At 58.4% G+C, this 25,722-nt stretch overlaps 1 protein-coding gene across 4 annotated transcripts in view; it reads left to right on the top strand.

Annotated features, from left to right (window-relative positions):
- Positions 1–25,722, top strand: part of RPTOR (regulatory associated protein of MTOR complex 1) — a 307,301-nt gene that overhangs the window by 218,705 nt on the left and 62,874 nt on the right. For all 4 annotated transcript variants that reach the window (XM_045085733.1, XM_045085736.1, XM_045085734.1 and 1 more), the window contains 3 exons: positions 1,528–1,629; positions 5,819–5,902; positions 7,920–8,030. In XM_045085733.1, coding sequence (XP_044941668.1) covers positions 1,528–1,629; positions 5,819–5,902; positions 7,920–8,030 — 297 coding nt within the window. The remainder of the gene's footprint in view (positions 1–1,527; positions 1,630–5,818; positions 5,903–7,919; positions 8,031–25,722) is intronic.

Raw genomic sequence — 25,722 nt, 5'->3', positions numbered from 1 at the left:
TCATGAAAACAGCTTCGGCAGGGATTACCCAGGCCCATCAGCGGGCTGGGGGCGTCTCTGCAGTGTTGAGTCCCCCCGCCGCCCCGTCAGCATGACCGCACACGGTATCTTCCGGAATTCCCTTTACGGGTTTTCTGTGTATACATAGGGCTTATAGGTGATTTTATAGGCTATATAGGTGCAGCAGCTTTACTAGATTCATGACTTTGTTCTAATACTTTCCCTGTAAATTACTGGCTTTGTCTTAAAAACCTCCCTGTCAGACCCCAAAACAAAGCCCAGCATGTGTGTCACTTTCCCAAGGTCAGGGGCTGGAGGACGGATTCTAGTCAGCAGCGGCAAGGCGCCCGATGAGAGTCAGCATTTGCCGGCCTAGGGAGAGGGGAGGAGCCTTTGCACATAGTGGGCAGTGTGGATAGTGGACTTTCTTGAGGGGCTTAAAGAGCCTTCTGCGGGGGCCGGAGTCCAAACGCCGTGGCAACCGCGGCTTTCCCTTGTCTCCTCTTTTAAGTGCTGCGGTCCCCGCGAGGAGCGGTCGGTCCCGCATGCTCAGGAAGGCACCAGGCAGTGTAGGTGTGTCTGGACCCTGACGGCAGGTGGGAAGAAGAGGGAGGTCGCGGAGATTGACCACTTCCTCTCCCACAGCAATGACAGCAAAAGGCCTTCTGGGTCCCCCGTGGTCCAGTGTGGCTCTTCGTGCCCATCACCCCACTTTCCGCCCTTTCCCCTTGTGCCTGTTTTCAGGCCGCTGGGCCATCTGACCGTGGCCTGACCGCGGAGCGGCCCGCTTGGCCTCAGAATTGTCCAGGGAGGCCGTGGACACACGGCCCAGTGACAGAGCCTCTGCCCAGGTCTGTGTGAGCTGTCCTCCAGAACGCTCCTCTCCGGGCTCTGATTTCCCCAAAATCACAGAGCTCAGATGCGATGGAGGTGATCTTGGAGGTCTGGCCCAGAACCCCGGCTCCGAGCCACCGTTAGATGCACGTGGGGCCGCTCTCACAGTGTTCTGTGGAGCGTTTATGAAACGTTGGGGCCGCCCTCATCTGTTCGCTTCCCCACACTGTAAGGAGCACGGCAAGCCTTGCTGCGTGTCTTGGTGGCGGAGGCTCTCCCTTTGACAGTTTCGGGTGAAGAGAGGAGGAATGCTTGTCCTCTTGCATGGAACCGTGTTTCCAGCCAGAAGCAGCATGCGAACAAACGTGATTCAAAAACTAACTAGGAAGGAAGGGGAAGAGCCAGAATGATGTGAATGACCTGCGCGGCCCCCGGGGACCGGCGGTCTCCCCCGTGTGGGGAGGAGGGAGAGCTTAACAAGGCCGCTATTTTTAATCAATTTGTGATTAATTCACACTAAAAACAGGAAAGCCGGTTTCGGGCTCCATCCCAGTTCGCAGGCCGTCCGCCCAGGTTGGGTTCAGGGCTGGGGGCATCTCTGCAGTGTTGAGTCCCCCCGGGAGCACGGGTGCACCAGGGCGGAGCGGATTTGGAACTGCGGGTCCCTAACTAGCACTCCCTGCTGTCCCACAGCACAGTCCGTTCTTCGCGGAGCAGCTGACCGCCTTCCAGGTGTGGCTCACGATGGGCGTGGAGAACCGGAGCCCGCCCGAGCAGCTTCCCATCGTCCTGCAGGTGAGCGCCTTCCAGCGGAGCGGCCGGAGCCCGGGGTGTGCAGGTGCGCAAGGCCTGTGGCTGTGCCCTCAGCCAAGTGGCTCTCAGGGCACATCAGTCAGATCCCTCAGAAGTCGCCGGGTCCCTCCACGGACTTACTCCAGAAGGGCCTTTCTGGGGACGTCTGAGTCCCCTCCCCACTGTCACCTGGATACTGATCTGGGTTGTTGCCACAGGGACCATGGACGCTGGGGCGAATGTGGTCCGTGCCATCGGGCTCTTCTGTTTGGAAGGGCATGAGCTGCAAGACCCCCAGGGGAAGAGCCAGAAGCCGTGAGCACATCACAGACGGCCCTCGTGGCCCCTCGCCAGGCGCCCGTGGACTGCGGGAAGCCCGGACCCAAAGCCCCATCCTCCCTTGCATGGAGGCACGTGCCAGCCCCTCGTGTGGCCTGTGTCCATGCTCATGGAGGCCGCGGCCCACTAGTGGCTGGGAAGCTCAGGGTTGTGGCTCTCATTCGGCTGATTTATTTGGCTGAAGAGGTCAGCCGGGAGAGGGTGGCAGAGTACCAGGTGCCTCCCAGGCGGGACGAGGAGAACGTTTTCCCAGAGTGTGTCGCTGAGGCTATGTCTGTGGGGGAGGCACGGTCAACCGCCTTGGGGTCCGCCGCACCGCAGGCCCTGGAGACCATTTGCTGGCCACAGAACCCAGGTTTCACCGGGTCCAGGCCTGTGCGCCGGGGCCCTCAGATGGCAGAGGGGGCTGGGGGGCTGGGTGCTGACGTGTGGTAGGCATGCCGCAGAGACGAGCAGGGGTCCGGAGTAGCCGCGGGACCTGTCTTGGCTCCGTGGGTACTATGAGTGTAGAGATTGCTAGCTTCCAGATTACTCAGGACTACCCCGAGTTTGCAGCCTGAACTGTAAACAAACACGTTTTCGAAGCCAAAACAAATAAGAAGAGAATCTGTCGTAAGGACGAGACACAGCTGACGGTGTGGTGGCCGCCAGCACTCCCTCCCTCAGCGCGTGGCTGGCTGTGAACGGGCACATTTCCAGCAGTGGCCGTGGCACAGGTGGGACACACTGGGCTCCAGCCCTCCTTCTGGGTTACCAGCACGTTCACCTGTGAGGGTCCCACTGACCTGCCTGTGATTTCCACGGAGCGGCCGAGTGACATTGTCCTTTCCAAAGCAGGGATGTGATGCCGAGCCCCGGGGGTCAGATCTGGCTTCGGCAAACAGGCCTGCTGCGCGTGGAGCAAAATGTTCCCTTTACGATCCACATGCCCTTGGGGAAAGAGAGGCCTCGATAGAGCCAACTTGCCAGTGCCGAAGGGAGGGGCAGCGCTCAGCAAGAACGGAGGGGAGAGGCTGTGTGTGACCCTCAAGCAGCCGGAAGCAGCGGGCTCTGCGTCATCCTGGCAGGCGGTCTCCTGGGCTGTGCCCGGCCGGATCGATGCGGGAACCTTTCCTTAACAAGCAGGGAAGGGCGGAGCACAGACGGCACCGGCTTCGCGCTGCGGCCCATGGGCTCGGCCTCCTCCTCATTAGTTCAGTCGACTTTACCCTGCTTTCTCTTAAGGAGGTTTATTTTTGCCAAAGCCTGGACCCCGTCACCCTTAAGTTATCCTCCAGGGCCTTGGAAAGTCAGAAAGTATTGCTTAAGGAAGGAGAATTTTAATGCAGACTCTGTGGCTTTTCCAATCTCTGCTACTTTTCCCGTGAGCCAGAGGGAATTTTCTGTGCCCGAAGACGCAGAGGCTTTAGCTAGTGACCTTCAGAGTCAAATGAAGTATCTTCTCAGGCCACCTGATTGGCTGTCCCTCCTGTCAATGAAAGCTTGGAAATCTTTCCCTGACCAGCCCCGGGGTCTTTTCTTGCCTTTTAGAAGGATAAACAAAAGGAGTAGGAAGGAAGTCTCTCCATCCCCACGGCTCCCCAAGGAGAGGGGCTCGCGGTCTCGCAGTGGACGTGACATCGCTGTCTGCTCCCCCTCGGGTCGCCAGGGGTGCAGAGAAGCCCCAGACGGAGAGGGAAGGACCCGCATGTTGTAGGAGGGAGAGAAGGGGCGTTGCGGGCCGCCTTTGATCTTGGGCAGACTGCATCTGCGCTCCCCAACCCAGTCTCGGGGCACCGCTCAGCCTGGGTCGCCTGGAAAGTAGCCCCTCGGGCAGCTTGGTTTCCTTTAGAACAAAGACAGGCCGTGAGTGGCCTGTGAACGAGGAGGCGTCCTGAGCCGCATGCCCGTGCTGGGAGGTCCGTGTCCAGGATGCACCCTCGCGGTGGTCGGCACACGCCAAGTGCTGCCACGGGCCTCGGCTTGTTCAGGTTTGGAAATGAGCGGGAGTCCCGTGTGACCGCTGCCTCTCTGCGGCTAAGAACACGGAAGTCTGCGGAGGCTATGAGGTCTAAGCTGTACCATCCGGGAATGACAGGGTGAAAACCAGGCCCTCCCGCCCACGGCGCCCTCCTGACCTGAGTGTCTGGCAGCAGCGGCACGTGCTAGCCACGAGTCCAGTGGGAGGGGGATCGGGTCCCCCATCGCCTGTCTGGTTCCTGTTCAGAGACTCAGCACCCCTGGGTGACCGTGCCCTTCTGGAGGCAGAGGTGCGGACGCGGGTCTAGGGCAGGTGCTGGCAAGGAAAGACGGCATTCCAGGGGCCGCGGCCAGCGGCTACTTCCCCTCCACACTTCCTGGGCCCTGGGCTGCCTGTCCTTCTCGGGACGCCTCCCCACCTCTCCCTCTGGCTCACGGGGGCCCCGGCTGCCCCATCTCCTCACCGCCGCTCCGTTCCACTCTGCTTTGCTCTGCGTCCTCGCCCGACCCCAACACAATCCACACCCTGTGCCCAGGGGTCGTCTTCCCGGGTCCTGCTACCGACTGTAGGAGCAGGTGACACCCTGGGAGCCTGCCTCCCTCACCGGTCCCTCCACCCAGCTTCCCCCGCGCCAGGAGCACCGCCGCGGATGGCACGCCTGGGCCCTCGCCCGCCGGTCCTCCCGTCCTTCTCTGGCCTCATTCCCAACCTGCTCTTCCAGAGTCTCCTTCCCCGAGCCGCCTTCTCGCTCAGCCAGCAGGTCCCATGGGCGCATCCCCCGGGGTCTTGGGTCTCCTCCTCCCCGTCAGTCGGGGTCACGTCCGCCCTCCCTCCAGCTCCAGCCAGTCCCACCCCGCAGCACCCTGGACGGCTCACGGGAAGCCCCCGGCCTGGGACCAGTCTGCAGACGCCCCAAGCTTTCCCCTCCCCCCTGCCCGCTGCCCCGGGAATCCCCGGGATCTGACCGGGCCCCAGGTTGTGGGCTCGCAGGATCCGCAGCCTCGCCCAACGCTGCAGAGGACCGTTCCTGCCGTCTGTCCCTGCAGCTGAGCGATGGTAGGGGGGCTCCCCGCCATCCCCAGTGCGCCCCACAAGCGCCCACTGGGTGGCTGGTGGCAACAGCAAACCGAAGACTCCTTCAGGGTCTCCATGCCCGCGGCCTCAGGTGTAAAGACCAGGGACAAGTCGGTGTAAGTGACCCCAGTAGAGGTGTTAAACTCCGACAGAACAGGGCAGGGGGAAAGATGGGGCAAGGGTTGCGCACTCTGGAGAGCCCTGCCACACCAGTAAGGAAAAGCCAACACCTGAGTAGAAAGTCAGGATATGTGTGTCACCTGGGAAGTGGGCCACTAACCCGCGACAGAGGCTAATCAGCCTCACTCCCAGTCAAGGAAGTTCTGAGCCAAACACTGTTTTTACCTGTCTTTACAGAATTGGCTTGGGCTTCTGGTGCCCAGCAGCTCTCAATCCAGTATCTAATAAAACCTGCAGGGGTCCGTTTTGTGTTGTCCTTTCCTGTGAATTAAGAAATTAAGGTTCAGACAAGGAAGTCATTGGCCCGATGTTACGTAACCGGGGAAGACACAGCAAGCCCTCGTGTCAAAGCCACAGTGTTTTATTTAGTTTTAAGAAGCTATGAGTGCAGTGATAGATGATGATGATGATGATGATCTAGTTTAAATGTAGTTTCGAAGGATTTGTTCTGATACTTTCAACGGGGCACATATTTTATCTGTTGAGGAAAAACTCAGACGTGCGGAGAAAGCAGCACCTGCTGCAGGTGAAGGACAGCCTGAAGCCGGGGCAGGTGTGAGCCCGCTCGGCTGCCTCAGGGCCTGGCACGTGGCACGGGGCTCCGCGGTGACCCGTCCTCTTCCTCTTCCTCTTCCTCAGGTGCTGCTGAGCCAGGTGCACCGGCTGAGAGCCCTGGACCTGCTGGGACGCTTCCTGGACCTGGGACCCTGGGCGGTGAGCCTGGTACGTGCGGGGCCGGCAAGACTCCCGGGTGTGGGCGGGGACAAGCCTCTCTGCCTGGGAGTGGCCCGTCACTGGAGGGGGACTATGTGGGGGGCGGCCCTCGAGGAACACGCGCCGTGCGGCCTCCGTCCCCACAGCGTTCCGGGCTTCACACTTGCTCTGCCCTCTCTTCCCGCTACGAGGCTTCACCTCTGCGGACCGAAAGTGGTTCACCCCTGCTCACCCCTGCCTGAGCCGAGAAGCGGGGTGCCTCTGCAGCGGCCGAGGGCCGAGCACACACCCGTGCACCGACTTGACACTCTGGGGCTCAGCACGACCTGGAAACACTTTGCTGCTGACTCATTCTGCACAAGAGTGGGACCAGACGTTTAAAGCGGAAAACACGGACAGAACTAGGGTCAGACAGAGACCCGTTTTCCAACAACTACATCACCAGGAAAGGAGATATCGATAGGGAACCTCCGGGGGGCAGGGGGGTCCAGGAGACCCCCCCCCACCAGCTGCAGCGTAGGGACCTTTCCGGTTCTGTGCGCAAATAAATGTTTGAAAGTTGAAGTTTGAGAAGTTAACATTCATGAAACAGTTAGAAATTTTACATTAACCGAATACCTTGTCATTAAAGGGTAATTGTTTATTTTTTTAGGTGTAATGGCATGTGGTTCTTTTACGAAAGACACCTTAGTTTTTAGAGGTGAAGACTGTGTCTACACAGGGAAAGTGTGACACGCACGATGTCTGCAGATACACTGGGAGGGCACGGCGAGCACGCCGGCGCCTGGCCATCGGGTTCGTGTCCCCAAAGCGGGTGACGCAGGAGTGGGAGGGCAGCCGGTTGTTTTAGCTCCGTTTGCGCACATTTGAGTTTTTCACCGTATAACGTCATCAGAGAATCGATAGTCCGAGGTGGAAAGAGGAAAAGCCTAAGAATCAGGAGGAATCGTCCACCCACCGTGGGGCGGTTCACACTCGGGGCGCCTGAGCCGCAGACAACATAGCACGTGTCGATCACTGGGGAGGGTCTCGTGTGACTCTTGATCTGCGTGGCCTGCGCACGTGCTCGTGCAGATCAGTGTCGCTCTGTCATCAGGGACGAGCTCACAGTGTGTCGCTTTGCCCTTCAGGAAGACAAGTACTAATAACATTTTAGAGAGATTTTTATTATACAGTGAATTTTTAAAAAATGAATTTTGGCCCTTTAAAGAGGGAAGCTTAGGCCAGCTGGAAATCTTGATGACACGGGCGCTAGACAGACGAGGCCCCGCAGCAGGTGTGGGCTGGACCCCCCTGCCCGAACCACACACAGGACGCTTGTCTCTTAAACACGGCCTTTAACAAGAAATGGACCAGGCCTCCCGCCTGGGTCACACCCCTCCACCCACCCGGGAGGGGGACACCGTTGCCATGTCTCTGGAATGCCAACAAACTGGAGATAAGGACAGAGCACCTGCACTGAGAGCACCGGCATAACCGGGCTCAGCTCAGTCGTCCTCGTGAGGTGGCCACCCTCCCCGTGGCCGCCCTGCCTGAGAGCAGCAGGACCCCCGGGATGATGCTGCCCCGAGAGTCTGGGCTGCACGGCGCCCACAGCGGCTCCCCGCCTCAGCCAGCAAACTGTCCCGCCTCGAGACTCAAGCCCCGCTCTGAAGGCCGATGTCATGAGCAGATGGGACAGTGGGAGCCAACGGGGCAGGAGCGCTGTGGTTTGAAATGTAAGAATCACAGTTACAGTTGCCGCCGAGCGCAAACAAGGCTGTGGGAGGGTGAGGCCAGGGGGCCCGGACGGGAAGCCAGGTTTCCTCACGAGATGAACCGTGGCCTCTGGACCAGGCGGGGCTGGAAACGCACCACGGCGTCTCGGGGAACGGAGATGCGGAGATCCAGAGGCGGCCGCTGCGCTCCCACGCCCCGCCCCCCGGGCTGACGGCAGCACCGCACTGTGTCCTGGGCCACGCCGGGCACCACCAGTGCGGCTCGGGCCCCCGCGAGTGGGCCCACTCACGCTCTTTCCTTCCCCCAGGCCTTGTCTGTGGGCATCTTCCCGTACGTGCTGAAACTGCTCCAGAGCTCAGCCAGAGAGCTGCGGCCCCTTCTGGTGTTCATCTGGGCCAAGATCCTTGCCGTGGACAGCGTGAGTAGTGCGCATCCCCCCCGCTGGTGCCGGGCGGTCCCTGTGTGTTAGCCGGCCTGGCCCGGGCAGCGGCCACGGAGAGCAGGGGGCTCACGGAGGGGCCGCGCGGCTGGTTCACCAGCCTTGGTGCTATGTCCTCTCTCCCCTGCGACCATGCCGTGTTTCTTCCCTGCCCTCACCCCAGCGTCTGCCTTTGGTGCCACTGCTGCTCACCACCCCTTCTCCGGGCACTGCTGGTCCCCCTCCTCCCAGAATAAGGGAGGTGCATCCCTCTGGGGCCCAGTCCTGGTCACCTAAGCTGCACACTGCCTCCTCCCCATCCCCTCCAGGCCTCCAGCAGGAAATGACCCCGACTCCCTCCTTCTTGAACTCAGCCCTGCCTCCCTGGATGCCCTCCGTCTCCAGCCTCTGCTGCTCCCACCCCTGCCCTGACCCTGGGGACAGTCTCCTGCAGCTCTGCTCTGTCCTCGTGCCTGCAGGGCTGCAGTCACGCCCGGACTCCACCCAGGGCTGGGCAGGACCAGGCTAAGGGCTGTAGGGGATGCAGAAGGCGGTGGTCTCTGCCTTGGACAGGCTCACGTCCTATGGGTCAAAGCCCTCTGCTGCAGGGGAGCCACCACGCCACGGGAGGCTGTGCCGGGAGGTTGGGGGACCTGAGACTCAGCGCGAGGGGCACTGATGGGTGTAGACGGGGGACAGCTTGTGCAGGGGACCGGGAGGGCAGGTGGCCCCCCTGGGCTGGGGCGCTGGAGGCATGTGTGAGGAGCCCTCGAAGTGGATGGTGTCCCACTTCCTTTAGCCCATCGAGAGTGAAGTAAAGATTCAGGAACAAAGTAAAGATTGAGGAAGAAAGACACAGCAAGATCCAAACTGTGGCTTTTAAATGTCTGGCCTTGGTCTAAAGGAGACTGGGTCAGCTGAGGGGGGCCGTGGGGGAGGAGGGGCGCACGTGATGAGTGATTGTTCGGGAGACCCCAGGCGAGGCGGACCCGTGCCCGAGGGGTGGAGGCTGGAACCTCTTATGCCCCGTGACCCTGCCACCGAGCCCGCACAACCACCCCGATGGGGAGTGGAGAACAAAGAGCTACAAAAGGAGAGTGAAGGGGGTTCCCGGGGCTGGAGGTCTGACTCAGAGCACAGAGGGGGCTCCAGAGTGAGGGTGGGTGCTGGGCGGGGAACAGAGACCCCCAGAAGAGGCCATCACACGGGGCGGTCATCTTCCGAAGAACTGTGGACAGAGCTGGGGAGAAAGTGCCGATGGCCAGAGGGCCGGTTGCTTGAAGGGTTCAGTGGGCAGGGAGGGGCCTGGGATGCTACCCTGCCACCCCTCCCTGGTCCAGCCCCCTCCCCGGGCACACCCAGTGGGTGGCTGGGTCTGGGCACAGCCAGGCAGCCCTCGTGCTCCCTCCTCGGTCCTGCTGTGCTGCTCTCTGCTCACCACACCCTCTGCTCTCCCGAGAACGAGCCCCTGCCGCTCCAGGGTGCCAGGGGACCAGGTCCTCACGCACCGGGGCTCTTCGGCCACCTGCACACCCCTGAGGCAGCCAGAGCTCTTCCATGAGGCCCAAAGCTGGGGTGACGGCTGCAGGGGATGCGAGTGTCGTGGGTGCTCCCAGCGAACATATCACAGCACAGGCACCTCCAGGTGGCAGCGGCCCCCAGCCGCACCGTGCGGTTATCACTGCTTTTGTGTACTGATCTCCAGTGGCAGCCTTGTTGGATCTTGTAGTTCCGGCTGTGGACAGTAGGTTCTCTTGGCCTCTCTGCACAGGAGGTCGTACTGTCTGCGAGCAAGGCCAGTGAGGTGGCTCTGTCCCCATCTGTTTGGGGCCATTCCTGGTCCAGGGGTACAGACCAGGACCCGCGCATGCAGTTGGTCAGACGCAGTGAGCTGCTCCCCATGGACGGGCTTGGTCTCTGTGGGCGTCTTGGAGGTGGGAACACCCTCCCTCCCCGTCGGGGCCTCCCAGCCTAACCTTGACCCCTGTTCCACCCTGACCCTTCTTGGGACCAGCGCCCCACACACGCTGTGTCTGCAGAATGTTCTGTCGCTCATCAGCTTCACAGTGATGTTCAGGACATCGTACGTTCTGACAAAATACTTATTTCTCTGCCCACTGAACTGACTTCAGATCAGCAACGGCCTCAAAGATGGACCAAAACACTAAATTTCAGAGCTAAAGGACCATGTCTGAGTCCCCTGGCCCTCGTTTGCCTGAGCGAGCTCTCACTTCCCATCGCCGGGCCCTCCGCACGCTTGTCGCCGCCGAGCTCCCAGCAGCGGGGGCGGAGGTGAGCGCCGTGACCACCCGGAAAGCCGCCCTGGAAACGTTAGAATAAAAGGAATGCAAGCCTGAGTCTCGCATCTGCCCGCTGTGTCGGGTCCAGGAAACCTCTTCTCGCTGGCCCGGGAGCTGGTCGTCCCGGGTGGGGACCTGCCCCACTGTCATTTCGGTTCTGTCCCCGACGCACCGAGCCTGCGAACAGAAGGTGCTCCCGGGCAGTCACTCAGAAGCTCGCTGTCCTTCAGCGCCTCGGTCTTCCGGTCACTTGGAAATGTATCGCTCCCGGTACTCGGTTCGTGGGTGCACAGAGGGCCCCCTCCGACCGAAGCCCGTGGAAGGAGGGGACGGAGGAGGGTGCCCCCCCGAGCCCACCTCCCCGTCCCGGGGCCTCCACATTCTTGTCCTCATAGGATGTTTAGGACCTTTGAGGACCCGGGACTAGACCGTGTTTCCTTCTAGTCCTGGGGGTCTGTTCCAGCTTCAGCGTGAGCCCTTCTGAGCCGCCCCTCGCCGCTGTGCTCCCGTGCGATCTGCAGCAGTCACCCTTGGGTGACAGGAACACTTGGGTGTTAGGAACTCGGAGGAAACCAGCTCCCGGGCCCGCCTGTGTCCAGGGTCTGCTCGTCCAGCGCCCAGAGGCGAGCTCTCAGCCGCGGCCACACCGGCTGCCACGGCCTCGTTCCGCAGCTGTGCGGGCGCCTCAGGCCGTGTGCTTCCCGTGGCTCGGCGCTGAAGGGTTTACACGTTCAGTAACACTTGAGCAGTTGTCCCCATGGCCAGCGGGAGATGCCCTCGCCCGCCGCATTCTTGTCAGTGCCCGCAGGTGCCAGGGACCCGTTCGTGAGCTCGTTTCTCCGCCGGCTCGCCGCGCCTGCTTATTTGAAGGCGACCGTACCTCTGAGAGACACGTCAACGGGCTTGTGGCTGAGGCTGAGGCCGTTTACCTCGTCCCTCCCTTTCACGGCTACTCGGGTGGTTTTCCAGAGACTAAAGCTCCGTGTGCTTCGCGTCCAAAGTCACACTGGGTCCCCGCCGGCCTCTGTGGGCGCTCATGCTGCGTGCAGAGCCCCCGTGTCGCTGGCGCGGCCACCGCGGGGGTCAGAGCGCACGGTGTTTCCACGTTTCCACGCAGGGATGTGCACACTTCGGATCAAAGCCCGCACGGAGCGCACACTGAGGTCTGCAGTGCCCGGGTTCTGTCCCGGCACCGAGGCCCGCCTTCCCCTCAGGGCACTTCCCTGGGCTTGAGAATGGGGCTGGCCTGTCAGGTGGGGCCCCAGCTGGGAGCGAATCCAGGGCCCCCTCTTGAGCCACGGGCACGTGTAGAGTACTGTGCCACCTTGAAGGCCTCGGGGAGAGGCAGGAATCCGTCTGGCCTCCTGTGGGGACAGTGATGGGACAGAAGGCACGACTTGGGATGAGGAGAGCCCTTCCTGTTGTTCCCCGAGGAATCGGGTCCCAGGAGGGTCTCTTCCCAGGTCACCCGTATGCCAGGTTACCCTGCACCCCCCACTGCCAAGCAGAACGGCCAGGCCCGTGACATGGGGAAGGCGTGACCTGCATCTAGGAGGAAAACCCCCGAACCCACAGTGCGTCCTCACAGAGGTTAGGGTTAGCCGACAAGGACACGGAAATGGTTGCTCCAAGTCTCCACGGAAGACGTTCCTCCGAGACACGGAAGGCATCCAGGGCCCTGCTGAACCTTCTGGAGAGGGAAGCCAGAGTGTGACCCGGAAGACATGCCGGTCGGGATCAACGCCTAAACATTGTGGCAGGACGTTCGCCATCGCAGCTGCCCCGAGCACAGCGAGGACGGACCTTGTGTGCAGGGAAGGGGCGTCACTGAGCTGTGGGACAGCTGCAGGTGACAGCGTTAGTCTCTCCAGAACCGCTGCAGGGCAGCAGGAGAAGTGGTCGACAACCTGGTGGCCAAGAAATGTTCACATTTTCCAGTTTGATGAAAACAACAAACCACAGACCCAGGAAGCCCCGCAAACCCCACAGGCAGGGACATGAAGAAAACCACCCCGAGTCCTCACCTAATTGCTGAAACAGGATAGATACATTGAAGGACTCGGAAGCAGCTGGTAGAGGACAGAGGACCGAGGAGGAAGACGGCTGGTCCCCGGCCAGGAGCGACGCCAGGAGGGGATAGGGGGCGGGCGCCCTGACGTCCCCGAAGAGAAGCCGCCATCTGGCCTGCTGTGGCCGCTGAGTATCCCTGAAAGTGCAGTCGGGATAAGGACGTCATCGGGCGCGCGACACTGAAGGGACATAGCACGGGTAACCGCCACGCGCTGCGGGGTTGGCAGCGTGTGTGGTCGCAGCAGCGAAATGGTGGGGGGCGGGTGTAAGCTTCTGGGACGTCATGCGCGCTCGGCCCCCCTGGAGGACAGAGGGAGGCGGAGGGTCCGCATGGCAGCCGGAGTCCGACGCGCTGAGACCGACCGCGCTCTGCAGCCACCATCCGACAATGAGCAGTGGGCAGCAGCACAACTTCCGGACGCTTGGAGACCAGCCAGCACGCTTTTAAAGAAATCTTTTTAAATGATTAAATTATAAAATAAAATTTTAATAAGTAATATAACTATAAAATACATAGAATATTTAATATTGAAATATGTGTGTTGTATGAATAAATTATGCAAGTGGCGCAAATATTTATGGAATATAATATGCGTAGTTGTAAATGTTTATAAAATACACAAGTGGGACGACATCAAACTAAAAGCTTCTGCACCGCAAGGGAAAGTTCACTAAATAAAAAGGCAACCTGTGAAATGGGAGAAAATGCTTTCAAACCGTCTCTCCGACGGGGGTTAATATCCAGAATGTGTCTAAGCAACTCCTACAGCGGAGCTGCAGAAACCCAAACAGCTGAGAAATGGGCCGGAGCCCTGAGGAGAGGTTTTCCAAGGAAGTCTTCCGTCCAGGCAGCCCACAGGCACGTGAGAAGATGCCCAGCGCCACTCATCACCAGGGACATGCGGGGACCTGCGGGGACCCCACCTCCCACCAGTCCGATTGGTGCCGTCAGAAAGGCACGAGCTGTGGACTTAGCGAGGCCGTGGAGAGAAGGGGCAAGACAGGCACTGTTGGCAGGAGCGTGACCTGGGGCAGCCTCCGTGGGAGACGCTGTGGCGGTGCCGCAGACAACGAGAGTGGAGCCGCCGATGGGTCCGGCATTCCCGCTTTTGTCCTGCCTCAAAGCGGGACCTGCGCCCTGTGTTCACGGCAGCGTCATTCCCGAGGGCCAAGCGTGGAAGCCGCCTGAGTGTTCGTTGGCCGGGGACGCAGGAAGGAAACACACACACTGGGGCATTGCTGAGCCCAAAAGACCAAGAACCTCCTGCCATCTGGGGCCCGACAATCAAGCCTGGAGGCCACTGCGCTGTGTGACATAAGCCAGACAAGAGAAAGACAGACACGGGCTGACGTCCCATATCTGCGGAATCTAAAACCGTCGGACTGACCGAACCAGAGAAAGACGGCGGCTCCTGGGGCTGCAGGTGGTGGAAACAGGGAGATGCAGGCCAAAGAGGTCAGATGTGCAGGTGTCCGTCCGTCCGTCTGGGGAGCACCGCGGGGCCAGTGCTGTGCTGTGCGCTTGAAGGACGCTGAGTACATCTCTAGGGCTCTTACATGCCCAAAACCAAGCCTGGTAGTCATGGCGTGAGCTGACAGATGTGTTAACGGAGTTGATTGTGGTGACCGTCGCACGGCCTGTGGGTGTATCATTTACACACTGAACGTAAGTCAGTGCTGGAAAAAACAGGTTCTTATGATATAACACACAAATTATACTGATCTACTTGATTACGATTTACTATATAAGCACATGGAAAAACTCAGTGAAATCAAAGTTGTTAAATAAACAGTTTCCAGAAGGGCCCGAAGGGAAACACCTTGAACTGAAGGGAACTGAGAACAGCACGTTGGGGTCCGTGGGGCACAGCTGAGCGGCGAGGGGGAACCTTACAGTTCCGCCTGCGTCCGTCGGCGCGTCCGTCGGCAGGGAGGGAAGGCTTTGAATCATTGACCTTCGATTCAACCTTGAGCTGTTGGTAAAAGAAAAGCAGATTAAACCCGAAGGAAGTAGGAGGAAAGAAGTAAAAATCACGGTGGAGATCAGCGCGAAAGAACGCAGAAAGGCAGAGAAAACCTGTTCCACCAAAAGCCGGATCTGAGAGCAGGTCACTAAAATGAGTTAACCGCCCCCAGGCCGGGCTGCGTTTCCTCTGACGACACGCCCATTCGTGCGGTAGCTGGGTCGAGAGCCGTGCTGCTTTTAGCTTCTTGAGGTCCCTCCATCCTGTTCCCCCAGTGGCGGCACAGAAAGAGAAGTCGACCCCACGTCCCAAATCAGGAATGAGAGGCGGCATCCGGGAGGCTCCAGAGGCCTCCAGGGAACAGTGCGCGGATGCTGTGAACGACTCAACACCAGGACGCTCGAGAGCTCGACAGAGACAGACACTCCTTGAATGGCAGGAGCCTCTGAGCTAGGAAGTGAGTCTGAGCAGCAGCACGTCTGTTAAAGAGACAACCTGTAGTTTAAAACTTTCCCGGGTGCAGGCGACTTCAGTGGTGGGCTCTAGCAGGTCACCGAGGAGAAGCGCCGTCCCGTGTCGTCGTGTGAGACCGACAGTCAGTGCCCTGATGCCATGTCCCCACAGCGTCTCTCGTGAGGACCGATCGGGCTTCCAAACAGTACTCCAGGAGATCAGATTCAGCCACCTCTGGCAAGGCTGATGAACCATGACCTGGGGGATGTATTTCAGGAACGTAAGGCGGCGGGACGATGGGAAAAATCCCTGTAACGTTCCCTATGAACAGCAGGAGCAACAGAAGCCATATTCTCGTTCTCAGAGACGGCACAAAGGAAGCGTTCGACCAAACCTAAATCCCGTGTCCGAGTTTTTAAAAATCCTGTCCGCAAACCAGTCACAGAAGGAACTTGCTCAGTGTGACAACCAGCATCTCCCAAGATGGCTGCAGCCGATGTCTCGGGCCCCGGTGCCTGTCTGAGCACTGCGCTCGGGAGCAGGACGGGGCCCGCACTCATGTCCTGTCTCCGGCACCCGCCGGAAGCTATGCCCGGTGCAGGAGGAAGGAAGGCGTCCAGCTCGGGAAGGAAAAGGCATGACTGTCTTTTTTTTTCTTTTTTTTAAGATTTTATTTATTTATTTGATAGACAGAGATCACAAGTAGGCAGAGAGGCAGGCAGAGAGAGAGGGAAGCAGGCTCCCCAGAGAGCCTGATGCGGGACTCGATCCCAGGACCCCAAGATCACGATCCGAGCCAAAGGCAGAGGCTTAACCCACCGAGCCCCCCAGGCACCCACAACTTTCTTTTAAAAGAAGAAGAAGAAGAAGAAAACCGAAGGACTAGGAGCGTCTGACTTCGAGCCTCCTGTGCATCCGTCGCAGTCAGGGCTGGAGCAGCAGCAAAGCAGACAAACTGCGGGACCCATGAGGAGCGGGGGCAGACCCGCACGGACACGGTCCGCTGGTGTTCACCCAACCTGCAGAGCACTCCGCTCAACGGAGGACGGACCGTCTGTCCAGCCCGTGGGGCGGGGACAGCCGGACATCGTGTGCCCAAAGTGAACGGCAGCCAACACCTGGTGCTACACGAAACAACCCAGAACGGAAACGTACTGGCAAATCAGAACTCACAGTGAGATGATAGAACTCTCACAACTCCGTGTGGAAAGAAACGCGCAGGGGCACCTGGGTGGGTTAAGCCTCTGCCTTCGGCTCAGGTCATGGCCTCAGGGTCCTGGGATCGAGCCCCGCATTGGCTCTCTGCTCAGCGGGGAGCCTGCTTCCCTCTGTCTCTCTGCCTGCCTCTCTGCCTACTTGTGATCTCTCTCTGTCAAGTAAATAAATAAAATCTTAAAAAAGAAAGAAAGAAAAAAACACGCAGACCCAAAGAAGAAACATTACAGTAAGGGAGTGATTTGCTGGCCAAGAAGCCCCAGCGAAGTATGCTGTGTGTCGCCCTGCCTGTGGCGGGCGAAGCCAGCTCGGCACCAGCGTAGGCCGCTGGGGCGTCCCAAACGAGAAGACCGCGCCGTGTGTGGGGGACGCAGGTCTCACGCCTGCCCTGGCAAGCAGCTCTGGTTTCTCGAAAGCGTGTGTCCACTCAAAATCGTCCACAGTGTTTACAGCGCTTTGTCCGTAATAGCCGAGTGCTGAAAACAGCCCAGTGACCATCAGCTGTGCATGAAAGCCCGCAGTGACCGTCCCCACCGCAAACTAGCACTCCGCAGAAGGAAGCTTGCACCAGCCCCGAGACGCTGAGCGGAAGAAGCCAGGAGCCGGCGGTGTATTCTGTATGACTCCGTTTACGTGGAACTCTAGGAAGTGCAAACTGTAGTCCCAGAAAGCGGATTAGCAGCAGCGGGGGTGGGGCTCCCCGAGGGGCACAAGGCAGCTCGAGGGTAGAGGCCCCTCGTGTTGACTGTAGACACGACTTCCCGGGTGTGTACGTTCGTCCACTTATCCTGTCTGTGTTTGTAAATGCGCACAGTCGTCATAGGTCACGTCGACCCCAGGAAAGCTGTTAAAAACTTCGAGTTGTGCAGCTGTGTGTGGACAGCTGTCCTGTCCTGTCCCTTCTGGATCTTCCGTCCAAGAAAGACGAGACTGTGGGGAGATTGTTCTAGATGAAGACTCACGATGCGTGACCCCCCACGATGGATCCCAGACCCCAGACCGAAAGCTGTGAAGGACCTTGTTGGAACAGCTGGGGGAATCTGAGTGTGGACTGAGGGTCGGGTGACAGCGTGGTACCAAAGCTGGGTTTCTTGAGAGCGATCGTGGTTTTGTGGTTGTGCAAGAGAACGGCCTTTTTCTTAGGAAAGTTTCCAGGCAAAGCGTCATGCCGTCTGCGGCTTTCGGAAAGTGCAGACGAGCACCAGGGAGGGCAGAGGGAGAAAGCAAACGCTGCAGAAAATTCATTTAAATTGCCCTTCGGGTCGTGGGTCGGGGTCAGGCATCAGAGCGGGATGGCAGGAGCATGAGGCGGCGTGTGGAAGTGGCCGCCCTGCGGGAGGGCGCTGGTGGCTTCCGTCAGACCCTCAGAAGCCTCCTTATCGTTTGTCTTTCTGCTAATTAACGGGGTGGTGGGCTGCGGAGTCGGCCGTGAAGGATTCCTGTGAGCTGTAAGCAGTTCAGGGGGTTCCTCCGCAGACACCGTCAGCGCGCAGTTCAAGTTATGGTCATACACGGTTACTTACGCAGCCACCAGGGGATCGAGGGCACAATGTCCGTGAGCTTGAGCAACCTCCCCTGTCGTGTTCGTGAAGCCAGCCCGCATTTGGGGGTGCGAGGGCTTCAGCGTGCCTGACGCTGTTGCGGGGCGAGGAGAGGACACACGCCGAGGGACAGCGCATCAGAGGGGACCGGGATCTTCTTTCTGCCTCCGCACCGGCGCTGGGTCCCCTCCAGGTCCCCAAACGCGTGCTCATTTCTCTGCACAGTAACCCTGTCGCCGCCCCTCGGCTCTGACGCCACCAGCCTCTCTTCCTGCAGCTGCACCCCTGCACCCCTTTCCCACCACCCCTCCAGGTTTGCACAGGAAACACCACGGACAAAATGAGCGTGCGTGGCTTCAGTCCTGTGATGACTCGCGTCCCCGGGATCTGAGTGTAACCAGGACAGCCAGAGAGTTTGCAGTCCCGAGCCTGCTGTCTTGATGGCCCGGTGCCTGCAAGGGGCTGGCCCTCTCGGGGCTGGGGCTGTCGCTCCTGTGCCGGCAGCTCGTCGGTGTCTCTCCAAGTGCCTCGTTCCCACAGGTTCTGTCTTAAGAAACTGCTTTTAGAACAGGTTATGTTTACAGAAAACCTGAGATAGGAGGTAAGTTTCCGCAGAGCCCACCACCGGGCCCTGTTGTTAGTGTCTGAAGGAAGCCATGTTGACACGCATCATGGGCCAAAGTCCACGCTTCGTTCCGCTTTCCTGGTTCTCCCCCTGCTCAGTCGTCACTTCTCTCCGGGCGACTCTGGGCTGAGCTGTCTCTCGCATCCCTGCTTGCGGGGGCCGGGCAGCTCTGGGCCGGTCCTCCATCAGCACGTGTCTGATGTTGGGTTTGGGAAAAGAGACCCACGACGCTGAAGGGCCCCTCATCACCTCCTGGCAAGGAGCACGATGTCCCTCCTGCTCTCCATGTCGCGTCACCTGGCTGGGGAGCGTTGGCCGGTGTGTCCACGTGTCACCCCGGCGTGGAGGTCACTGTGGTTCAGTGGGATACGTGTCACCCCAGCGTGGAGGTCACTGTGGTTCACTGGGATACGTATAACCGGACCTGCCTCGTGTCCCAGGTCAACCACAATTCCTTTACTCATTTTCACTATTTTTTTACAGCTGAGTATCGTCCTTTTAATTGCTGTCCCTTACTGCTGGTTTAGGTTGTTTGGTAAGGTTTGCTGTGGAGTGGTGGTGCACGCCGGGACTCGGTGTCCGCCGCCGCTCCGTTCCCCTGCTGTACCGAACCTGCCCTGTGGCCTGGGTCCACGGGAGAGCCCCAGCCCCACTGCCTGCGGGTGCTGGTGTCCCTTCAGCTTCCGCCTGCTCGTGGGCACATCAGTGATTGCGCTGCTCCCATGGTCCGTGTCATTCCCGAACCGCAGGTCATGAAGTGCAGGAAACAGCCTGTCTCGGTGTCAGGGAGCCATGGTGTGTGTGTCTCAGAGAAGCTGGAGTCGGCGAGGAGGTGCTGTTTTATCGTCCTTCCTCGCCATCATCTGGGTTAACGAGGCTGCGTTTCAGAGGCTCTCAGAGTGGGCTTTAGTCTGGGGGAGAAGCAGGTCTACCCTCGAGGGGCCCCGGGAGAACTGTGGACACAGACATCTGAGCCCCCACCCCCACATCACCAGAGCTGGGGCTGCCCCTTCCAGCATGGGTTCAGGCCCTGGAGGCCCCTGCCGAGGGTATCTGTCTGTCTCTGGAAGGAGGGACACAGTTGTTTTCAGATAGCTCTGGATGTCCCCGAGTGAAGTGAAAAGCAGGAGGAAGCAGGAGGCTGTCATTGCCGCGCACCATCGGCCGTCAGGTCCCCTGCGGGCGGACAGGCCTGGGTGTGGGTGGGGGGTGACGGATCATCCTTCCGCAGCGGGAACGGGCTCTGTGACTCAGGCTGCAGGGGATGTCGTGGTGAGAGGAGACGGAGCGTCAGCCTGATGCCGAGGGCAACAGAGAGAGGCCGTTTATTTGGGTGATGACTCAGGGGCCCGTGACTCATGGTCAGGCTGGGCTGGACCGCTGGCTCTGCAGAGCTGATCAGAGCGGGGATGGAGACGGTGGTGCCGGTCAGCCCAAGAGCCTGGCCCGCAGGACTCCAGTCTTGTATGTTTTAGGAGTGGGGCGGCCGTGGTTTTGATTGTGGAGCCTGAAGTCAAGGCTCGGTTACTGCGCGGTGTAGGAAGCAGCAGCTTAGACCCCTTGGCCACCAAGGACTATGAGGCTCTACCTGGCCATGACCTGTGCCCCGGGGTCAGGGTGGAAGCCCCCAGGGCGCGAAGGGGAGAGGCCAGGCTTCGGCATCCTGACTCTGCCGCTCAGTCTCTCCTCCTTCCGTGGCCGCTGGACGGAATCGTCCACACCAGGAGCCGTTACTGGGTAAGATTAGCATCCGTGATCGGGAATCCTAATGCTCCTCTGTACACACATCGGCTCTTTTATTTGTCAGCAGACGCTCAGTGGGCCTCTGATAGGAACCTGGCTATGCCCCACTGGGGCACCATAAAGACTAGTAATACTGGGTCCTGGGCCTCAAAGAGCGGAGCGTGCAGCAGAGCAGGGCAAGTGTAGAGAGCTGACCCGAAGGCAGGGTTCGGGAAGTCGTCCTCAGCGGGAGCAGAAAGGAGCCCGAGGGTGGCAGGGCCAGCTTAGGAGGCTGTTCCCGACAGCGCTCTGACGACTCTGGTGCGCACCACAGGGCCGGCAGCCAAGACGCACACTCATGGTGGTGACTGAGGTGAAAACAAACCGCGTCCCAGCGCCCCTGTAGCCGGGAGGAGAGGAGGAAGGTTCCTCCGTCCCGACGCACTTGTGCGTGCCACTGCCTGTCCTGGCCCCACGATGGACCCCTGTGGCATGGCTGAGTGTGACCCTCAGGGACAGTTTTTAGGGCCTGGCTGGGACACTAGCAGAGCCATGCTACAGGCCGGTTGAGAGGAGTCCAGGAATCCTTGATGAGGTCCAGAAACACGGGAGCCAATTCAGGAGAAGAGCCAGCTCCAGGGCTAGACCAGAATCTGCCCAGAGCAGAGCAGAGTTTCCCTGAGCCAGGTGGACAGAGACACAGGAGCTCACAGTGATCTGATAGGCTGAGCAGGTACAAACTTGGGAGCAGGGCTTGTCTGATGGCCAGAGACGCATTAGAAAAATACACAAGTGAAACAAAAGGTTTACAGTGAGAAAATGTCATCGAAGAATGCAGCCCGACTCGCCCGTGAGACAGATGTGCCTGTGTGTGATGTTAACGAGTGCTAATGAGAGCGGAGTTCACCAAAGACTCTGGTGAGGGCACGCACAGTCGGGAGTGCAGAGGAGCGAAAAGTGACGGAGTCGTGAATGTCTAACATCGCTAAATAAAGACACAGTCGTTATTTCAAAATCTAGAGGAAATCCTTTCTTTTTTTATAGGGGTTTTAAAATTTTATTTATTTACTTATTTGTTTAACAGAGAGACAGTGAGAGGGAACACAAGCAGGGGAAGCGGGAGAGGGAGACGCAGACTCCCCGCTGAGCAGAGAGCCCGATATGGGGCTCGATCCCAGGACCCTGAGACCATGACCTGAGCCGAAGGCAGACACTTCACCGACTGAGCCACCCAGGTGCCCCTAGAAGTAAATTCTGTAAAAACCACTGGAAAGAGTTGCGTTGGCTGCTGTTGGCGGGCTGGACTCAGGGAGGGAGGACTAGGCCGTCTAGTGCTGCTCTGCTTCCTACCTGTGTTCCTGTGGGAAACAGAAGCTCATCTGCATATAAAGAACATCCAGGAAGGGCACCCGGGGCTCAGTCATTAAGCATCTGCCTTCGGCTCAGGTCATGATCCCAGGGTCCTGGGATCGAGCCCCGCATCCGGCTCCCTGCTCAGCGGGGAGCCTGCTTCTCCCTCTCCCACTGCCCCCTCTCCCGCTCCCCCTGCTTGCATTCCCTCTCTTGCTGTCTCTTTTTCTGTCAAATAAATAAATAAAAACCTTTAAAGAAAAAAAACCATCCAGGAGGACAGAAGCCACAAGGCACACCCTGGGGAGACAGTCCCAGCCGCGCACGCCCAGACCCAGACAAGCCGAACCTCTGCCTCCTGGTGAGGGCGTCTGAGCCGCGTCGCTCCGCCAGCGTGGGTGTTTCCACAGCCTTCGTGGAGAGAATCAGGTGACAAGCTGGAGGCCCACGAGTCCCCTGTCCCCGCGCAGAATGGAAAGGGTGACCCTTTAAAGTCTCTGGAGATGGTGAAGCGATGGCGGCCCCGATCCGGACCAGCCCCAGTGTGGGGTCGCAGCTCCGCCGCCAGTGGGCCTCCGGCGGATCCCTCCTTGTCCGGACCTTCGCCTCCTTGTATAAAAACGGGGATTGTAATTACTGCCTGTCAAGGTAGCGCCGGAGCACCCGTGGTGGCCTCCGTCTCCGTTGCCACAGAGTGCATCATACAGCCTGCTTTCCTTCCTCTCTCTCTGCCTGCCTCTCTGCCTACTTGTGATCTCTGTCTGTCAAATAAATTTAAAAAAAAAATTAAAGAATAAGCTGGGCCTACAAGTGAGGCAGACCACATGTGCAGAGCCCCGCGTGCGGATTATAAACTGACTTCTGTGTACGCGATTTGACGGTATGTTAGGCCATGAGCGAATCCTTAAGACTTTCCAAAAAGTAGAAATAGTACAGACAATGTGCATAGTAGGACGAGAGGGGAACCACGGTGCAGAAAACAAGATGGACCTTCCAGCTAGGATTTTTTTTTTCAGCAGTCACCTTCAGTCTTCAGTCAAAGGAAAGTTATAGTTCTGGAAGTACAGATAATAAAAATCATGCACGTCAGACCCATGGAAAGCAGTTACAGCCACGTTCAGAGAAGGCTTGGCGGCCTTAAGTCCCCGTGTCACCCCGACAGAAGCAGAGAAGAGGAAGCCACCGGCTAGGACAACAGCAAAGCAAAGGAGCTGCAGGCACACAGAGAGAAGCTGTTCGGTCAAGATCCAAGAAGGACTTCTCTGAGTTCGCAAACAAAAATACAAAAATTCAACAGTAAATAGCAAGCTCTTTCTTGGGGGGTGGGAACCAGCTCGACTGATGAAGAAAAGCGCATTCAAGAACGGACGCGGGAGGGAGAACGTGCTGACTCGCGAGACCGTTTTGCACATCTCTGAAAGTGCAGTGTGAACTTGAATATAGCACCCGTATTTCCAGGAAAAGACAACTTATCAGTGGACCCCAGAAGAAGTGAAGGCGCAAACTCACCAGTTTCCCCAGAACGAACAGGGAGGGGCGTTCGGAAGAACCCGCTGTGCCCCGTCACTCCCGAGGGCGGAGAGCTGCAGCAGCGTCCAGCTCCTCCGGAGCCGAGAAGGCAGGCAGACGCCGCTGTTCTGTTTGTGGAGCAAGGGGGGCGTTGACGAGCGAACCTCGAATTCACAACTGCGTGCATGCACTCAATGCCACCGACCCGCGTGCTTCGTGTGTCGATAAATTGGTAACGTTTGTTTTATATACATCATCACACACAGAACGGAACAAGATCACACAGAAAAAGAAGCCACATGATCTTCATACTTGTGTTTGGAAATAACCCAGCAGAACGTGGAAGGGACAGCAGCGCACTGCCAGACGGGCTCCTCCCGGGGTGCAGGGTTGGTGCTGGGTCGGCCCCCGAGAAGCCGAGCCATTACAGTAATAATATTGATCAGTAGAAGAAGGCTGACCTCGATCTTCTCGTGAAGGCAGAAATCCCCACGAAAGGAGCACGTCGTTAGCTGCTCCTCTACCACGTAAGCCCGGAAGCCAGCTTCGACCTTACCGGGGAGACCCTGAGAGCGACAGGAGCAGAAGGAGAAGCCACGGTCACTCTCCGCTAACAGAGGCTGAAATTAAAGGCACAAAGCCTAGAAAAGTAGAAGCAAACCACTACGGCTGCCACACGATATGCCTGGAAATCTCAGTGGAGTCAGTGCCAGGCCGTTAGTGAGGGGCGTTAGGAGGAAGGGGGACTCCGGATCAACGTACAGAAATCAAAAGAACAACCAGCAAAGACACGCGCACCCCGTTTACGAAAGAACCCTAAGTCTGGGCGTAAACCTGACCCGAGACATGAAAACCCTCCGAGAGAGAAGCTGTAAAGCATTCCTGAAGAACACAGACGCCCCCCGAACGAAGAAAAACATACGCCGTTTGTTTACAGAAGGCTTTGTCATCAGCAGTATGTCAGCGTTCCCTAAATTAACCTAAGCTTTAATACAACCCCAATAAAACTACCAGCAGGCTCTTTCTCCCACCCTCTTCTGGGGAACTAGGCAGACATGCTCTGTGCTTCCTGCAGAGAAGTAAATAGCGATTGCCAGTGAGACTCTGAACAGAGAGGGGCAGGGAAGGAAGTAACCCTGCCGGATCCCGGAGGTTGGGACAGAGCCTCGGTGGTGAGGAGCATTGTGGGGCTGGGTCACGCACAGACGGGCTGACAAACGGGCGAGCAGAGACGGACCTCCGAGTCCAAGGGCATTGTTCAGGGTCGAGCCAGCAGCTCAGATCTGCTCAGTAAGGATGGCGGGCTCCTGAATTCCCGGTGTTGGGGTAGCTAGCTATCTAACTGTGCTTCCCAAACACCAGACTTGACGTTAATTTTTATTTTTTTAAAGATTGCATTTATTTGATAGAGTGCACAAGCAGGGGGAGCAGCAGAGGGAGAGGGAGAAGCAGGTTCCCTGGGAGCCCGATGCGGGGCTCAATCCCAGGACCTGAGATCATGACCTGAGCCGAAGTCAGATGCCTAACCGACTGAGCCCCCCAGGTGCCCCCAGAATTGACTTAAAAAGATAATCTAAATATAAAGAATGAAACTGTGAAAGTACTAAAAGAAAACCCAGGAAAATTCTGTTTAACCTTAGAGTGAAGAAAGCCTTTTTAACCATAACTTAAAAGTCTAGATCTCTTTGAAAATTAATAGATTCGGTTGCAGAGCAATAAGACATTTGCATGGGGGTGGGGAACATGAGCAAAGTCTTAAAACAAAGAATCGGGGGGTTGGTAGTTGGTATTTACACCTCCACTCCCAGGTGACAGACCAGCCATCATCATTCGTAAAGAGCTCCAAGAAATCAGAAACAGCACTGACGGTCCAGCAGAGCTGGGTCAGAAGATGGTCAGAAGATACAGATGACGCTCGTTTACATGCAGCGGAGATGCTCGGTGCCCTCTGTGATGGGGGACATGCGCAGTCGGGCGGCCCTGAGTCTGGGTTTTCACTTCTCAGACGGGCGAACCCTCGGGTGTCTTGTGGCCGGCTGTGCTACTCAGACACAAGGTGTCAGGGCTGCAGACGGACGTGTCCTGTGACGGGGCCGCGTTGCTTACGGAAGTTAGGGCTTTGCCCGCTGGGTCTGAGCAAGCCAGGCTCTCCTCTTGACGGACGGCTGCACGTCCACAGTGAAGAGAGGGCGCAGTCACGCGTGAAGGCTGCCTTCCACGGGGGAGCGTCCTCTCCGAGAAGAGGAGGCCTCAGTCTCTGTTCCTATTTCTTACATCCGCGTGAGGAAGGGTCGGGAGAGTCCGTAGGAAACGAACAGGGCACTGGCGGCAGCGGCGGAGGGAGGCTTTCCTCGCATGCTGTGTCACATTCTATGTCCGGACGCCGGCCGTCCCCGCTCCAGGCTCGTCGTCCCGACTCTGCGGCCCCGCAGGGACAGGGAGGGAAGCCGCCTTCTCCAGCCATGCCTTTCGGTAACATTTTGACTTTTTGAACTTTTAAGTATTTTTACAGATTTTGGAACGTGTACGAAAAAGTAGATTGAAGGCATAAAAGCATCCGTACGCGCCAGTGATTTTCCCATTGATCCTGGTTACTTAACAGCATTCTTGGTGTGTTTTCATTCCAGAGTTTAGCTTTGACACAAGAGTGCCCGATGCGAGAATTTTTTTTTAGGTTCATTTATTGGTCTAAGTCATCTTTGCACCCAGCGTGGGGTTTGAACTCACGACCCCGAGATCAAGAATCCTAGGCTTCCGCCGCGCCGGCTCGGCGCCCCGTGTATTTCAGTGTCTTCTGCACTTGGCCTTGGGAAGCCCGTCGCTCCAGGGTCCGAGGCGTGCGGAGGGCCGAGAACGTGCGCGGTGAACTTGCTGTGGAATCTGCGAGGGGCTGTGAGCTCTCGTGACCAGTGAGCAGAAATCCTGCCCTGGTCTCGTTTCCCA

The sequence above is a fragment of the Mustela putorius genome, unplaced genomic scaffold (assembly GCF_011764305.1).
Source record: "Mustela putorius furo isolate JIRA1106 unplaced genomic scaffold, ASM1176430v1.1 tig00000873_pilon_pilon_pilon, whole genome shotgun sequence".
Taxonomy (NCBI): Eukaryota; Metazoa; Chordata; class Mammalia; order Carnivora; family Mustelidae; genus Mustela; species Mustela putorius.
The sequence above is the reverse complement of the archived record's forward strand: the minus strand, read 5'-3'. Positions and strand labels throughout refer to the sequence as shown.